The 18,188-nt window shown below is 58.3% G+C and overlaps 1 protein-coding gene across 1 annotated transcript in view; it reads right to left on the bottom strand.

Moving 5' to 3' along the window:
• Window positions 1–18,188, bottom strand: part of NRBP2 (nuclear receptor binding protein 2) — a 52,272-nt gene that overhangs the window by 17,977 nt on the left and 16,107 nt on the right. The window contains exons 2-6 of the mRNA XM_036404453.2: window positions 3,267–3,389; window positions 2,186–2,287; window positions 1,963–2,052; window positions 1,348–1,388; window positions 849–943 (exon numbers count right to left, since the gene is read on the bottom strand). Coding sequence (XP_036260346.1) covers window positions 849–943; window positions 1,348–1,388; window positions 1,963–2,052; window positions 2,186–2,287; window positions 3,267–3,389 — 451 coding nt within the window. The remainder of the gene's footprint in view (window positions 1–848; window positions 944–1,347; window positions 1,389–1,962; window positions 2,053–2,185; window positions 2,288–3,266; window positions 3,390–18,188) is intronic.

The raw sequence follows: 18,188 nt of genomic DNA, 5'->3' as shown, positions 1-18,188 counted from the left end.
GAACCCCCCAGACCCCGTGGGACCCCCGCCCCATTCATCCTGACAACCCCCTTGGACCCCTGAGACCCCATGGGACCCCCTGTGACCCCCTTAGACCCCCTGGGACCCCCCCAAACCCCTGTGACCCCCACCCCCCTCCTCCTGCCAACCCCCTCAGACCCGCCTGGAACCCCTGGGACCCCTTGGACCCCATGGGACCCTCTGGGACCCCCTCTGACCCCTTGGATCCCCTCAGAACCCCCAGAACCCTGTGACCCTCTCAGACCCCTCTGACCCCCTTGGACCCCTCAGACCCCTGTGATCTCCCCAGACCCCCCAAACCCCTGTGACCCACCCTAGACCCATGTGACCCCCAGACCCTCCCAGACCCCCCCAGACCCCTGTAACCCCCAAACCCCTGTGGCCCCCGCAGTCCCCCCAGCCCCCTGTGACCCCCCCAGTCCCCATGACCCCCCCAGACCCCTGTAACCCCCCAAGACCCCCCAAACCCCTGTGACCCACCCTAGACCCCCCCAGAACCTGTGCCCCCCCTAGACCCGTGTGACCCCCAGACCCTCCCAGACCTCCCCAGACCCCTGTAACCCCCCAGCCCCCTGTGACCCCCCAGCCCCCTATGACCCCCCAAACCCCTGTAACACCCCCAGGCCCCCGTGCCCCCCCAGCCCCCTGTGCCCACCTGTGCCCTCCCAGCCCCCTGTAACCCCCCCAGCCCCCCCAGACCCCTGTAACCCCCCCAGCCCCCCCCACTCCCCTGTGACCCCCCAGACCCCTCAGACCCCTATGACGCCAAGACCCCCCCAGACCCACCCAGCCCCCTCCTGTGCCCCCCCGTGCCCCCCCAGGCGCACCGGAGCCGATCTTGACGAGCCCGTTGTGCTGGATGAACACGGTGTCACTGGTCAGGTTCCCGTGGATGATGGGGGGGTCACAGGAGTGCAGGAAACTGGGGGGGAACGGGGGGGTCACAGGGGGGGCACAAAGGGCACACAGGGGGTACAGGGGGCACAGGGGGCACAGGGGGGCACAGGGGGCACAGGAGGGCACAGGGGGGCACAGGGGGGCACAGGGGGCACACAGGGGGTACAGGGGGCACACAGGGGGCACAGGGGGTACAGGGGGGCACAGGGGGCACACAGGAGGGCACAGGGGGCACACAGGGGGCACACAGGGGGCACACAGGGGGTACAGGGGGGTACAGGGGGGCACAGGGGGGCACAGGGGGCACACAGGGGGTACAGGGGGCACAGAGTGGGGCACAGAATGGGGCGCAGCGTGTTCCCAGCTCTGCCCGCAGCCCCCGCAGCCCTCGGGGCAGGGGTGGAGCTGCAGGAGCTGCGGGAGCCTCACCTGAGAGCCGAGAGGATTTGGGTGCACCAGCGCTTCCAGGCCTGCGGAGGGGACAGGGGGACATGGCTGCGTCAGTGGGGACAGGGACAGGGGCAGGGGCAGGGACAGGGACAGAGTGGGGACACAGCTCTGCCAGAGTGGGGACAGGGACAGGGACAGGGCCAACCCCCCTGTGCCCTGCTCAGGGTCCTTCCCACCCCTTCCCAGGGACAGGGACAGGGGGACGCAGCATGGACAGAGCAGGGACAGAGCTGTGTCAGTGGGGACAGGGACATCTCCTGTGCCCTGCCACCCCTCGCAGAGACAGGGCCAGAGCAGGGCCAGAGCAGCGGGGACAGAGCTGTGTCATGGACACAGAGACAGGGACAGGGACAGGGACACAGGGACAGTGACAAGGACACAGGGACAGGGACACAGGGACAGGGACAGGGACAGGGACACAGGGACAGGGACAGGGACAGGGACATGCCCTGTGCCCAGCCATGGCTCAGGGTCCATTCCCAGGGACAGGGACAGGGACAGGGAACATCCCCCCCGTGCCCTGCCACCCCTTTCCCAGGGCCAGGGACACGCAGCCCCCTCCCCAGAGGGGCTGGGGGTGCCCCCGGGGCTCACCCGGGCGTTCATGGCCTTGTGGTTCTTCTTGGTTTTCTTCAGGAACTGCTTGAGGCTCCCCGAGGACACGTACTCCGTGATGAAAATCACCTGGGGGCAACGGGGCAGGGGGGTCAGCTGCCTCCAGAGACCCCCCTGTGCCCCCGAGAGACCCCCAGAGCCCCCCAGAACCCCCCAGAGCCCCCCAGAACCCCCCAGAGCCCCCCAGAGCCCTCAGCCGTACCCGGGCCTTGCTGTCCCTGACGTCCAACCAGTACTTGTGCAGTTTGACAATGTTGGGGTGATCCACCAGCACCAGCTGCTCAAACATGGTCTGGATCTTCTCCTGGGGGGGCACGGGTGAGGGGGGCACAGGTGAGGGGCACAGGTGAGGGGGGAACAGGGGAGGGGAGCACAGGTGAGGGGCTGGCACAGGACTCAGGGCACAGGGGAGGGGCTGGCACAGGACTCAGGGCACAGGGGAGGGGCTAGCACAGGCAGGACAGGTGAGGAGAGAGCTCCTGGGGGCACAGGGCACAGGTGAGGGGGGCACAGGTGAGGGGGGCACAGGGGAGGGGGGCACAGGGGAGGGTCTGGCATGGTCTGGATCTTCTCCTGAGGGCACAGGGCACAGGTGAGGGGGGGCACAGGGCAGGGCATGTGAGGAGGGAGGTGCTGGGATGGGCAGGACAGGTGAGGGTGAAGCTCCTGGCAGGGGCAGGACAGGTGAGGGGCTGGCACAGGGCACAGGTGAGGGGCTGGGATGGCAGCACAGGTGAGGAGGGAGCTCCTGGCACACAGAAGCTCCCAGGATGGCACAGGACAGGTGAGAAGGGAGCTCCTGGCACGGGCAGGGCACCTCAAGCTCTGGGGATGCCCCAGGGCCTGCTCTGGCCTTCCTGGGAGGGAGCAGTCAAGGAGGGGCCCGTGCCAGGGACAGAGCCCTGCCAGGCCGTGCCAGGCCGTGCCGGGCTGTGCTGGGCTGTGCCAGGGCGTCCAGGCTGTGCTGTGCCAGTGTGTGCCAGGCTGTGCCAGGGGGCAGAGCCCTGCCAGGCCGTGCCGGGCTGTGCTGGACCGTGCCAGGCTGTGCCAGGGGGTAGAGCCCTGCCAGACTGTGCCAGGTCATGCCAGGCTGTACCAGGCCATACCAGGCCGTGCCAGGGACAGGAGCCCATTCTGCCGGGCCTTACCAGGCCATACCAGGCCATGCCAGGCCATGCCAGGCCATGCCAGGCCATCCCAGGCCGTACCAGGCCATACCAGGCCGTGCCAGGCCGTACCAGGCCGTGCCAGGCCGTACCAGGCCGTGCCAGCCGTGCCCTCACCTCGTGAGCTTTGAAGGCTTTCCTGTCAGTGAAGAGCAGCTCGTTCCACACCACCTCCACGCCCTCCTCAGTGTCCATGGCCAGGAAGGTGCTCTGGATGCCAGGCATGTTCCCCTGGTTCACCTGGGGGCACAGGGGGGGTCAGGCCAGGCTGGCACCGCCTGCGGCGCGGGCACCCCCCAAATACCAAATTTCTGTTCTCTTTTTGGGCCATCCTGGCCTGATCAGGAACAGACCCCAAAAATACCAAATTTCTGTTCTCTCTTGTCCAGGAACGGCCTGATTGGGAACAGACCCCAAAAATACCAAATTTCTGTTCCCTTTGGGCCATCCTGGCCTGATCGGGAACAGACCCCAAAAATACCAAATTTCTGTTCTCCTTGGGCCATCCTGGCCTGACCAGCCAGACCTGAGTGGTTTGTGCACAGCCCCACCTCCATCCAGGCGTTTCTGTGTAGCCATAATATTTTATGAATAATCCCTTTGCCAGGATTTTTCCTCCTGAGAAGCCGAGAGGCCTCAGAAATGAAATGTAAACAATAATTATCTGTTGCTGTGGAATGCAAAACTGCATCTGTGATTGGTCTGATGTGGTTGTTTTTAATTAATGGACAATCACAGCCCAGCTGTCTTGGACTCTCTGGTCAGTCACAAGATTTTATCGTTCCTTCCCTTTCCTTGCTGGCCTTCTGATGAAATCCTTTCTTCTATTCTTTTATTATAGTTTTAATATAATATATATAATAAAATAATAAATCAGCCCTCTGAAACATGGAGTCAGATCCTCATCTCTTCCCTCATCCTGGGACCCCTGAAAACATCACCACATTTCTGGGCATCCAGAGGGGTTGTGAGCACAGGAACCTCTGCTCTGGGAGGTCACTGTGAGCAGGGCTCACTGCAGTCACCTCTGTGCACGGCAAATGGACAAATAAATACATAAAAACATAAATAAATACACAAAAAAATAATAAATGGACCAGCAGGACCCCCCTGCAATCACCTCCATGCCACTGGCAGAGCAGTGAGTGCTCCCACAGTCACTGGCACAACACTTCCCACAGCAAATGCACAAATAAATACATAAAAACATAAATAAATACACAAAAAATAATAAATGAACCAGCAGGAGGTGCACTGTGAGCAGAGCTCATTGCAGTCACCTCTGTGTCACTGTGAGAGCTCCCACAATCACTGACAGCGACACCTCCCACAGCCAATGCACAAATAAATACATAAATAAATACATAAAAATAATAAATGAACAGCAGGAACCCCCTGCAGTCACCTCTGTGTCACTGGCAGAGCAGGGAGTGCTCCCACAGTCACTGACACAACACCTCCCACAGCAAATGCACAAATAAATACATAAATAAATACACAAAAAATAATAAATGAACTTGCAGAACCCCCTGGTTTGGGAGGTGCACTGTGAGCAGAGTTCACTGCACAGTCACCTCTGTGCACAGCAAATGCACAAATAAATACATTAAAAATTATAAATAAACCAGCAGGACCCCCCTGCAATCACCTCTGTGCCACTGGCAGAGCACTGAGTGCTCCCACAGACACTGGCACCGACACTTCCCACAGCAAATGCACAAATAAATACACAAAAACATAAATAAATACACAAAAAATAATAAATGAACTGTCAGGAGCCCCCTGCTTTGGGAGGTGCACTGTGAGCAGAGCTCACTGCAGTTACCTCTGTGCACAAATAAATACACAAAAACATAAATAAATACACAAAAACATAAATAAATACACAGAAAATAATAAATGAACCAGCAGGAACCCCCTGCTTTGGGAGGTCAAGTGTGAGCAGGGCTCACTGCAATCACCTCTGTGTCACTGTGAGTGCTCCCACAGTCACTGACAGCGACACCTCCCACAGCAAATGCACAAAGAAATACATAAATAAATACACAAAAAATAATAAATGAACAGCAGGAACCCCCTGCTTTAGGAGGTCACTGCGAGCAGTGGGTCAGAAACACCTGGGCCTTGGATTTTAACCCACGGAAACAATTACCAACTTTGTGTGAAGATGTAAAAGCCACAAGAAGAATAATAATGAGTAGAATAATAATGAGTAGAATAAAGAGTAGAATAATAATGAATTTACCTCAGGGTGAAAAAGTAGAATTTTAAAAGTTTTTAGAATAAAGTTCAAAAAACAAAATAAAAGGATCTAAGCATGTTCTCTCTCCTTCTCCTTCTTAGCCTCCATCTCCTGCTGTGATGGTGGCATTTTTAGATTGGTTTAGAGTAATACAAACTGTCTAATATAAGTAATAATTTTATTACTTATTGTAAAGTATTATTACTATTATTGTAAGTATTATTACTTATTGTATTCATTGTAAATTTCTTTACAATAAGAAAATTACTGTAAATAAAATACACGTCGTTTTTAGCATAAGATAAAAAGATAACGGTGCCCTGAGGGCTGGCAGCGTGCCACGAACTGACGTGGTGACAAATCTCAGCAAGGCAAAGAAAGATAATTAAAAAAGAGCAAATAAACAACCTGGAGCTGGTCCTGAGCTGGCTCTGTGGCTCCTCACAGGTGTGGCAGTCGCTGTGACAGTCCTGTCCCCAGCCCTGCACACCTGTCCCAGGGCCACCCACACCTGCACTGCCCAGGGAACACCAGGGCTGGGCAAAGCAGAGAAAATCAGGGGTGGGCAAATCAGAGAACACCAGGTGTGGGCAAAGCCAAGAAAATCAGGAGTGACAAACCAAAGCCACCACATCACCTGTGAGCGTCCTGAGGCGCCCCAGCACCTGTCCAGGAGCTTCCCATCCCCAGGGGCCACAAATCCTCTCCCCAGGAGCCTGTGGGGGCAGCTCTGCAGGTGTCACCTCCCCACATGTCACCTCTGCAAGTGTCACCTTCACAGGTGTGACCTCTGCAGATGTGACCTCCTCAGGTGTGACCTCCTCAGGTGTGACCTCTGCAGGTGTGACCTCTGCAGGGTTCATCCCACTGCCCAGGTTTGGGGTCCATCCCTGCAGCCAGGGCTGATCCCACTGCTGGGGTTCATCCACTGCCCAGGTTTGGGGTTCATCCCACTGCTGGGGTTCATCCACTGCCCAGGTTTGGGGTTCATCCCACTGCTGGGGTCTAGGCTTGGCACTCATCCCACTGCTGGGGTTCATCCACTGCCTGGGTTTGGGGTTCATCCACTGGCCGGGTTCAGGGCTGGTCCTGCAGCCAGGGCTGGTCCCTGCGGGGCTCGGGGCAGCCGAGGGTGCTCAGCACCCCCGGCTCGTTAGCAGGGCACGCCCAGGCAGTTCACGGTTCATGTTGCAGCCACACAAAGAACCTCTGTTCCTCCTCCCGCCCGGAACAGACTCCACACAGACGGCAAGGGACGTGGGCACAGCCTTCCCAGCGATCCCAGTGACCCCAGTGACCCCAGTGATCTCAGTGATCCCAGTGCTCCCAGTGCTCCCAGTGATCCCAGTGACCCCAGTGATCCCAGGGATCCCAGTGACACCAGTGCACAGCCAGAGTGGGAACCACAGAATCGTCTTGGAATCACAGCTTTGGGTTGGGGGGACCTTAAAGCCCATCTGGTCCTGGTCCCTCCCAGCTCCAAACAAGCTCTTTCGGGGCCCGAGGGGCATCCCGGTGCTCAGGGCTGGGGCAGGGGATCTGCTGGGATCTGGGATCTCAGCCCCAGGAGCGGGATCAGTGCTGGGATCTGCTGGGATCCAGGATCTCAACCTGAGCAGTGGGACCAGTGCCAGGACCTGTCGGGATCCGAGATCTCAACCCCAGCAGTGGGAGCAGTGCCAGGACCTGCCGGGATCCAGGAAGCTCTGGAACGTGTCAGGCCGGACCCTTCCCGGCTGCGTGCGGACACGAACGTGCTCAGCCTTGTGCTGAGTGAGAACAGAGCTGATTGTCACCAGCTGCTCCCGCTCCGAGCTCAGCCCAGCCTCCATAAATAAATAAACAAACGCAGCATTTTCCACACAGCCTGACTGGGATGAAGGGCGGCGGTGCTGGTCTCCGCGGTTTATTCCCCGTAGTTTATCCCCCATGGTCATTCCCCCATGGTTTATCCCCATGGTTTATGCCCGGGGTTTATTCCTCGTGGTCTATCCCCCGTGCTTTATCCCCTATGGTCTATCCCCCATGGTTCATCCCCTGTAGTTCATTCCCATGGTTTATTCCCTGTGGTTTATTCCCCGTGGTTTATCCTCTGTGGTTTACCCACCATGGTTTATCCTCATGGTTCCTCCCCCGTGGTTCATCCCCTGTGGTTTATCCCCCATGGTTCACCCCCGTGGTTTCCCCCATGGTTTATCCCCGTGGTCTATCCCCCGTGGTTAATCCCTATGGTCGATCCCCAGTGGTTCATCCCCGTGGTTTATCCCCCTGTGGTATATCCCCCGTGGTTTATCCCCCACGGTTCATCCCTGTGGTTTATGCCCCGTGGTTTATCCCCGTGGTTCATCCCCCATGGTTTATCCCCCGTGGTTTATCCCTGTGGTCGATCCCCAGTGGTTCATCCCCGTGGTATTTCCCCCGCGGTTTATCCCTGTGGTCGATCCCCAGTGGTTCATCCCCGTGGTTTATCCCCCTGTGGTTTATCCCGCTCCCGGCAGCTCCGCGAGCTGCTCGGCGCCGCCCCGGGAGCGCTCGGCCAGCGCCCGGAGCGGCCGCTGGGGACGGGGCAGGGCCGGTTTAGCAAAGATCGGGTTGCAGCTTCCAAGCAATCGCTCCCCTCTGAGCCTTTCTCGTCAGCGAGCGCTGAGCCAGGCCCGGGAACGGGCTCAGGGATGGGGGAGCAGCCGGGGGATGGGGCTGAGCCAGGCCCAGGAACGGGCTCGGGGATGGGGCTGAGCCAGGCCCAGGAACGGGCTCAGGGATGGGGGAGCAGCCGGGGGATGGGGCTGAGCCAGGCCCAGGAACGGGCTCAGGGCTGGGGGAGCAGCCGGGAATAACAGGGAGAAGGTCATTTGCTCCCATGGCAGGGGGGCTGCGAGGTCCCTTCCCACCCGAACCTTTCCGTGGTTCTCCCCTCACGGTGTACAGCGATTATTCCAGCCCTTTGTGCCCCCACGGCATTTGGGATCTGGGGCTTGGCGGGGCCGAGTGGTGAACGCGGCGTGCCTGGGAAATCTCTGCGCAGGAAATGCCAGCCCCGTGTCCACCCCGCTGTCCCGGGACATGGGGACACCCGCGAGTGTGTCCCGCTCTCGGTGGGACATGGGGACACTCGGGAATGTGTCCCGCTCCTGGTGGGGCACAGGGACACCCGGGAGTGTGTCCAGCTCCTGGTAGGACACCCGGGAGTGTGTCTGGATCCTGGTGGGGCACAGGGACACCCTGCAGGCAGCAGGGACAGGGGGGGCTGCTGTCCCTGGGCCACCCATGCCCCCCAAACTCCGTGTCCCCTGGGCCACCCCCCGTATCCCCCAAACCCCGTGTCCCCTGGCCCTGGGACACCCATGCCCCCCAAACCCCATGTCCCCTGGGCCACCCGTCCCCCCCAAACCCCTCGTCCCTTGCCCTGAGCGAGGCCGTCCCCGGCTGTGGCCCCAGGCAGGGCAGGGGCGGCTGTTGCAACACAGAAACCGCTTCAGAAAACACGGGAAAGCAAAAACACCCGAGCTGGGAGCGCTGAGGCCCCAGGCGGGGACACCTGAGCCGTGTCCTGCACGTCCCCAAGGGTCAGGGACACCTGAGCCGTGTCCTGCACGTCCCCAAGGGTCAGGGACACCTGAGCCACATCCTGCACGTCCCCAAGGGTCAGGGACACCTGAGCCGTGTCCTGCACGTCCCCAAGGGCCAGGGACACCTGAGCCGTGTCCTGCATGTCCCCAAGGGTCAGAGACACCTGAGCCACATCCTGCACGTCCCCAAGGGCCAGGGACAGGGAGTGGCAGCATGGGCAGAGCCCGTGGGCCCCGGAGCTGAGGGGTCACCGACCCCCTGTGCCCTGCCCGAGGGAAGGGGCTGTCACACCCCCTGTCCCAGATGAGAGCACGCTCCAGGCTCCAGTCCCTGCTCCAAGGGCTCCATTCAACACCGTGCCCAGGTAAGGGGCTGTCACACGCCCTGACCCAGGTGAGAGCACGCTCCAGGCTCCAGCTCCTGCTCCAGGGCCCCATCCAGCACCCCAGGGAAGGGGCTGTCATACACCCTGTCCCAGGTTCCCAGCTCCTGCTCCAGGCTCCAGATCCTGCTCCAGGCTCGAGCTCCAAGGGCCCCATCCAACACCATGCCCAGGTAAGGGGCTGTCAAACACCCCGTCCCAGAGCCCCATCCAACACTGTGCCTGAGGCAAGGGGCTGTCACACACCCTGTCCTGGGTTGGGAGCTCACTCCAGGCTCCCAGCTCCTGCTCCAGGGCCCCATCCAACACCTGAAGGAAGGGGCTGTCACACACCCTGACCCAGGTGACAGCACGCTCCAGGCTCCAGCTCCAGCTCCAGGCTCCATCCAGCACCCAATGGAAGGGGCTGTCACACGCCCTGTCCCAGGCTGGGAGCTCGCTCCAGGCTCCAGCTCCTGCTCCAAGGGCTCCATCCAACACTGTGCCCAGGTAAGGGGCTGTCACACACCCTGTCTCAGGTGAGAGCATGCTCCAGGCACCAGCTCCAGGCTCCAGCTCCAGCTCCTGCTCCCAGGCCCCATCCAGCACCCGATGGAAGGGGCTGTCACACACCCCTGTCCCAGGCTCCAGCTCCTGCTCCAGGGCCCCATCCAACCCCATGTCCAGGTAAGGGGCTGTCACACGCCCTGTCCCACGCTGGGAGCTCACTCCAGGCTCCAGCTCCAGCTCCAGGGCCCCATCCAACCCCAGGGGGCACCTGCACCCCTCTGTGCCCAGCGAGGGGACCGGCAGCAGCAGCAGCAGCCCCAGGGCAGGGCAGATGCCGTGCCCAGGGCTGGGCACAGCTCAGCCCCGCGGCGGTGCCAAGGGATCCGCGGCGCCAGACAAACCTGTTCTGTCCCTGCCATCCTCTGACACAACCAGCAGGTGAGGGCAAGGCAGCAGATGGAAAATATTTGGATTCCAGTGAAGCATTTGATCCTGTCTGCCACGAAGCCGTGAGCTCAGCACCAACCCAGCCCTGGGCCCTGAGGAGCCCAGGGGGGCACAGGGGGCACAGGGGGGCACAGGGGGTACAGGGGGTGCAGGGGGGTACAGGGGGGCACAGGGGGGTACAGGGGGGTACAGAGGGCACAGGGGGCACACAGGGGGCACGAGGGGCACAGGGGGCACAGGAGGGCACAGGGGGTACAGGGGGGTACAGGGGGCACACGGGGTGCAGGTGGTACAGGGGGCACAGGGGGCACAGGGGGGTACAGGGGGCACAGGGGGCACAGGGGACACAGGGGGTACAGGGGGGCACAGAGGCCATGGAGGGTGCAGGGGGCACAGAGGGCACAGGGGGCACAGGGGGGCAGAGGGGGCACAGGGGGTACAGGGGGCAAAGGGGGACACAGGGGGTACAGGGGGCACAGGGAGTAGAAATTTTCCAGAGCAGAAATCTCTTTTAATTTAAGTGAAATGCACACCTCTGAGTTAAACCTGCAGCTTGCTGTTTAGTCTGACCGCCTGTCCTCACAAAGAGCTTGTGCTGGCAGAGCCTGCTTCAGCCGAAGGACAGGAGAGATAAGGGGGCAGAAATAAAGCAGACAAAGCAAAGCAAGCCTGACTCAAGAGTTCTTTCTAATAAAGAAGAATTAGCAGCAAGTGTCACTCAAAATCTGTAGAACAAATATGTATGGACCTACTGTGAAATTGCATGCGCATGTACTTGAGGGAGAGATAAAAACCATCGGAAGTTCTCAGAAGGACTCATGTCATTTTAAAAAATGCAACACCCCACAATCCTCACAGGCAGGAATTCCTTCCCAAATCCCATCCCAAATCCAACACTGATCCCATTGCAACATCCCACCACCCTAACAGGCAGGAATTCCATCCCAAAATCCCATCCTGTTCCTACTGCAACACCCCACAATCCTCACAGGCAGGAATTCCTTCCCAAATCCCATCCCATCCCAGCATCCAGCACTGCTCTCACTGCAACACCTCACCACTCTCACAGGCAGGAATTCCATCCCAAATCCCATCCCAAATCCAACACTGATCCCCTTGCAACATCCCACCATCATCAAGGCAGGAATTCCTTCCCAAAATCCCATCCTGCTCCTACTGCAACACCCCACAATCCTCACAGGCAGGAATTCCTTCCCAAATCCCATCCCATCCCAGCATCCAGCACTGCTCTCACTGCAACACCTCACCACTCTCACAGGCAGGAATTCCATCCCAAATCCCATCCCAAATCCAACACTGATCCCCTTGCAACATCCCACCATCCTCACAGGCAGGAATTCCTTCCCAAATCCCATCCCATATCTAACACTGCTCTCATTGCAACCCCACCACCCTCACAGGCAGGAATTCCTTCCCGAAATCCCTTCCCAAATCTAACGCTGCTCCCATTCCAACACCTCACCACCCTGACAGGCAGGAATTCCATCCCAAAATCCCATCCCAGTATTCCCATCCCAAATCTAACACTGCTCCCATTCCAACACCTCACCACCCTGACAGGCAGGAATTCCTTCCCAAAATTCCATCCCATATCTAGCACTGCTCCCATTCCAACGCCTCACCACCCTGACAGGCAGGAATTCCATCCCAAAATCCCATCCTGCTCCCACTGCAACACCCCACAATCCTCACAGGCAGGAATTCCTTCCCAAATCCCATCCTGCTCCCACTGCAACACTCCAGCACCCTCACAGGCAGGAATTCCTTCCCGAAATCCCTTCCCAAATCTAACACTGCTCCCACTGCAACGCCTCACCACCCTGACAGGCAGGAATCCCTTCCCAAAATCCCATCTATCCCATGCCCAGCACTGCTCCCAGTGGGAGGGCTGGCAGCCTCTGCTTCCCTGCGTGCCCACGGCTTCTCTTCCCTCCTGCCCAGCAAACACTGCCCTCCCTGTTCTCGTCCCTGCTCTCCAGGAAGGGGACACCCGAGTATTTTTCCACTGCCCCGAGCAGAGCCAGGGCAGCCCCTGCAGGGCCAGCAGCAGCAATAGCAGCAGGGTTGGTGTTTATCTCCTGGCTCCCTGCCCACGCCTGCAGCCAGAGCAATGTTTGCTTTACCCCCTGGCCCCAGAGGGGGACACGAGCCCGGGGGCAGCCCTGGGAGGGGACACAAACCTGGGGTCACCAGCCCAGCCTGGAGAGGGGACACAAGGCCGGGGTCACCAGCCCAGCCTGGAGAGGGGACACCAGGCTGGGGTCACCCCAGCACTGCCAGCCTGAGGAGGGGACACGAGCCCAGGGTCACCTCAGTGGAGGGGACACCAGCCTGGGGTCACCACAGTCCAGCCTGAGGAGGTGACACAAACTTGGGGTCACCCCAGCCCTGGGAGGTGACACAAGCCCAGGGTCCCCCCCAGCCCAGCCTGCTCTCCCGGGACACGGGGCTGGCAGTGTCACAGTGTCACAGGGCTGGCAGTGTCACGGAGCTCTGCAGCATCCCTGAGGACAGGGACAGGGTCCCAGTGCCAGCCTGCACCCCAGGGCCAGGGCAGCCTGAGGGGCTGGGGGGAAATGGGAGCAGCAGGAGCCGGGGAGGGGATGGGCAGGTGGAATTCCATCCCATGGGAATGCTGTGCCCCATCCCTGGGAATGCTGTATCCCATCCCTGAGCATCCTGTATCCCATCTCTGGCCATCCTGTGCCCCATCCAATGGGAACACTGTGCTCCATCCCTGGGAATGCTGTATTCCGTTCCTGGGCATCCTGTATCCCATTCCTGAGCATCCTTTGCCCCATTCCAGGGCATCCTGTGCCCCATCTTATGGCAATGCTGTGCCCCCTCCCACCTCAGAGCCCCCCGTGCCCCCCATTCCAAGCCAGCCCAGGACCAGGGAGCCTGGGAGAGCTCCAGGAAACGACACACATCCCTGCTGGAACAGCATCCCAGGAGAGCTCCAGGACACACATCCCTGCTGGAACAGAGAGCCCAGGAGAGCTCCAGGACACACATCCCTGCTGGAACAGAGAGCCCAGGACACACATCCCTGCTGGAACAGCATCCCAGGAGAGCTCCAGGACACACATCCCTGCTGGAACAGCATCCCAGGGACAGCTCCAGGAAACACAGATCCCTGCTGGAACAGAGAACCCAGGACAGCTCCAGGACACACATCCCTGCTGGAACAGAGAGCCCAGGACAGCTCCAGGACACACATCCCTGCTGGAACAGAGAGCCCAGGACAGCTCCAGGACACACATCCCTGCTGGAACAGCAGCCCAGGGACAGCTCCAGGAAACACAGATCCCTGCTGGAACAGAGAACCCAGGACAGCTCCAGGACACACATCCCTGCTGGAACAGAGAACCCAGGACAGCTCCAGGACACACATCCCTGCTGGAACAGCATCCCAGGACAGCTCCAGGACACACATCCCTGCTGGAACAGCATCCCAGGAGAGCTCCAGGACACACATCCCTGCTGGAACAGAGAGCTCCAGGACACACATCCCTGCTGGAACAGAGAGCTCCAGGACACACATCCCTGCTGGAACAGAGAGCTCCAGGACACACATCCCTGCTGGAACAGAGAGCCCAGGACAGCTCCAGGACACACATCCCTGCTGGAACAGAGAGCTCCAGGACACAGATCCCTGCTGGAACAGAGAGCTCCAGGACACACATCCCTGCTGGAACAGAGAGCCCAGGGACAGCTCCAGGACACACATCCCTGCTGGAACAGCAGCCCAGGGACAGCTCCAGGACACACATCCCTGCTGGAACAGTGAGCTCCAGGACACACATCCCTGCTGGAACAGCATCCCAGGAGAGCTCCAGGACACACATCCCTGCTGGAACAGCATCCCAGGACAGCTCCAGGACACACATCCCTGCTGGAACAGAGAGCCCAGGAGAGCTCCAGGACACACATCCCTGCTGGAACAGAGAGCCCAGGACAGCTCCAGGACACACATCCCTGCTGGAACAGAGAGCCCAGGAGAGCTCCAGGACACACATCCCTGCTGGAACAGAGAGCTCCAGGACACACATCCCTGCTGGAACAGAGAGCTCCAGGACACACATCCCTGCTGGAACAGCATCCCAGGGACAGCTCCAGGACACACATCCCTGCTGGAACAGAGAGCTCCAGGACACACATCCCTGCTGGAACAGCATCCCAGGAGAGCTCCAGGACACACATCCCTGCTGGAACAGCATCCCAGGAGAGCTCCAGGACACACATCCCTGCTGGAACAGCATCCCAGGAGAGCTCCAGGACACACATCCCTGCTGGAACAGAGAGCCCAGGAGAGCTCCAGGACACACATCCCTGCTGGAACAGAGAGCCCAGGACAGCTCCAGGACACACATCCCTGCTGGAACAGAGAGCCCAGGAGAGCTCCAGGACACACATCCCTGCTGGAACAGAGAGCTCCAGGACACACATCCCTGCTGGAACAGAGAGCTCCAGGACACACATCCCTGCTGGAACAGCAGCCCAGGAGAGCTCCAGGACACAGATCCCTGCTGGAACAGAGAGCTCCAGGACACACATCCCTGCTGGAACAGAGAGCTCCAGGACACACATCCCTGCTGGAACAGAGAGCTCCAGGACAGCTCCAGGACACACATCCCTGCTGGAACAGAGAGCCCAGGACACACATCCCTGCTGGAACAGCATCCCAGGGACAGCTCCAGGACACACATCCCTGCTGGAACAGCATCCCAGGAGAGCTCCAGGACACACATCCCTGCTGGAACAGCATCCCAGGACAGCTCCAGGACACACATCCCTGCTGGAACAGCAGCCCAGGACAGCTCCAGGACACACATCCCTGCTGGAACAGCATCCCAGGACAGCTCCAGGACACACATCCCTGCTGGAACAGAGAGCTCCAGGACAGCTCCAGGACACACATCCCTGCTGGAACAGAGAGCCCAGGACACACATCCCTGCTGGAACAGAGAGCCCAGGGACAGCTCCAGGACACACATCCCTACTGGAACAGCATCCCAGGAGAGCTCCAGGACACACATCCCTGCTGGAACAGAGAGCTCCAGGACACACATCCCTGCTGGAAGGGCAGCCCAGCCCAGCAGGCTCCCAGGGAGGAGCAGGCCCAGCAGGAACCAGCCCAGCTGGGAGGAACTCGGGCAGATTCCTGCGTTCGTGCCCCGCTGAGCAGCTGAGCCCTGAGCAGAGCAGCTCAGGAGAGGCAGGAACCCCTCAGAACCCCCGGGTGAGCAGGGCCAGCCCTGCAGGAGCTCAGCCCGGGGTTTGCCATCCAGGCTGTCCAAAGCCAATTCCATTCATTTGCCATCTGCATGGCAGCTGCCTTCTGTTCAGTGGGCAGTTTTCCTTATCTCCTCCACAGCCTGGGAGACACCTGCTGATAACAGCTTCTGAATGTTCCTGCGTGGCTGATAAGAGCCACAGCATCCCACTGGGAGATGCGAGCCCAGAGGGGAGAGCCAAGCGCTCCCAACTGGATATAACGTGGAGATTCTGGAACACCAGCACGGCTTCCCCACTGGCTTTCCCAGAGGAACAGCAGCTGCCTCTTCCTCTGGATCTTCAGAGGAAACTCCACCTTTCTATACAGGATCCCTGCTCCAGCAGAACCACCCCCGACACTCCAAAAACTCGGCAGCCAGATTTCCAATGGGAATTCTACAGGAATCCCTAATCCAGCAGAACCACATCTGACACTACAAAAAAACTGCAGCCACAATTCCAATTGGATTTCTACAGGATCCCTAATCCAACAGAACCACATCTGACACTCCAAAAACTCTGCAGCCACTATTCCAATGGGAATTCTCCAGGATCCCTGCTCCAGCAGAACCACCCCTATCACTCCAAAAAAGCTGCAGCCACAATTCCAATTGGATTTTTACAGGATCCCTAATCCAACAGAACCACATCTGACACTCCAAAAACTCTGCAGCCACCATTCCAATTGGATTTCTACAGGAATCCCTGCTCCAACAGAACCACTCCTGACACTCCAAAGCTCTGCAGCCACCATTCCAATGGGAATTCTACAGGAATCCCTAATCCAACAGAACCACATCTGACACTACAAAAAAACTGCAGCCACAATTCCAATTGGATTTCTACAGGATCCCTGCTCCAACAGAACCACCCCTGACACTCCAAAAAAACTGCAGCCAGATTTCCAATTGAACTTCTATAGGATCCCTGCTCCAGCAGAACCACCCCTGACACTCCAACAAAAACTGCAGCCAGATTTCCAATGGGAATTCTACAGGAATCCCTAATCCAAGAGAATTACCCCCGACACTCCAAAAAAACTGCAGCCACCATTCCAATGGGAATTCTACAGGATCCCTAATCCAACAGAACCACATCTGACACTACAAAAACTCTGCAGCCACAATTCCAATTGGATTTTTACGGGATCCCCGCAGCCATAATTCCAATGGGAATTCTCCAGGATCCCTGCTCCAGTAGAACCACCCCTGACACTCCAAAAAAACTGCAGCCAGATTTCCAATTGAACTTCTATAGGATCCCTGCTCCAGCAGAACCACCCCTGACACTCCAAAAACTCTGCAGCCACAATTCCAATTGGATTTTTATGGGATCCCCGCAGCCATAATTCCAATGGGAATTCTCCAGGATCACTGCTCCAGTAGAACCACCCCTAACACTCCAAAAAAGCTGCAGCCACAATTCCAATGGGACAGCTACCAACACCTTGACCCACAGGGTGTCAGGCTGTGTCCCGACTCTGTCAGTGTTTAGTTTATATTTTTATTTTCTTCCCTATTAAAGAGCTGTTATTTCCTGCTCCCATATTTTTTTTGCCTGAGAGCCCTTTAATTTAAAATTCATGGCAATTCAGAGGGAGGGGGGTGTCACAGACATATTTTATGAAAAAATCTTTTCGTTAAGATCTTTTCCTCCTGAGAAGCCGAGAGGCCTCAGGAACGAAATGTAAGCAATGGTTATCTGCTGCTGTGGAATGCAACAGGAGGATCTGGGATTGGTCTCATGTGGTTGTTTCTAATTAATGGCCAATCACAGTCCCGCTGGCTCGGACTCTCTGGTCAATCACAAGATTTTATTATCATTCCATTCCTTTCCTTTCAAGTCTTCTGATAAAATCCTGTTTCTCTATTCTTTTAGTATAGTTTTAATATATCATTTTCTTTTACTATATGTAATAAAATAATAAATCAGCCTCCTGAAACACGGAGTCAAGATCCTCATCTCCTCCCTCATCTTCGACCCCTGCAAACACCACCACGGGGAGGGGGTTTGCATTTTCCATGTCAGGAAAGGAGGCTCCCGCCCTCCTTAGCGCACACACCTGCCCGTTCAAACCCAGACGAGCGCTCAGGGCAGAGCTGAGCCGCATTCCAGAGGCTTCACCCAGCCCGGGACAGCCCCAGCCCGGCACGGAACACGCGAAGCAAAGCCCCGGGCCAGCCGAGGGCTCGGGTTACAGCACAGGAAAGGCAGGAAGGGGCACGGAGGGGGCTGGAGCCGGCTGCAGCTCAAACAAAACCATCCCCCAGGGAAAGAGAGGGAAAGGGCCAAAAACCAGCGCGGATAAAGGCAGGAAAGGGAAAAAAAAAAAAAAAAACCAGGGAAAATGGCAGGAATTGTAATGCTGCGGGAGGGGGGAGCACAGGGGGAACGGGCTGTGAGCTGGGGATAAAGGATAAAGGAGCTGCAGCCTGGAATTCCTGTGAAAAACAGGGATAAAGGAGCTGCAGCCTGGAATTCCTGTAAGAAACAGGGATAAAGGAGCTGCAGCCTGGAATTCCTGTAAGAAACAGGGACAGGATAAAGGAGCTGCAGCCTGGAATTCCTTTCAGAGCACGGATGGGGATTGAGGAGCGTGTTCCTGCATGAA

Source organism: Molothrus ater, chromosome 1, assembly GCF_012460135.2.
Source record: "Molothrus ater isolate BHLD 08-10-18 breed brown headed cowbird chromosome 1, BPBGC_Mater_1.1, whole genome shotgun sequence".
NCBI classification, from domain to species: Eukaryota; Metazoa; Chordata; class Aves; order Passeriformes; family Icteridae; genus Molothrus; species Molothrus ater.
The sequence above is the reverse complement of the archived record's forward strand: the minus strand, read 5'-3'. Positions and strand labels throughout refer to the sequence as shown.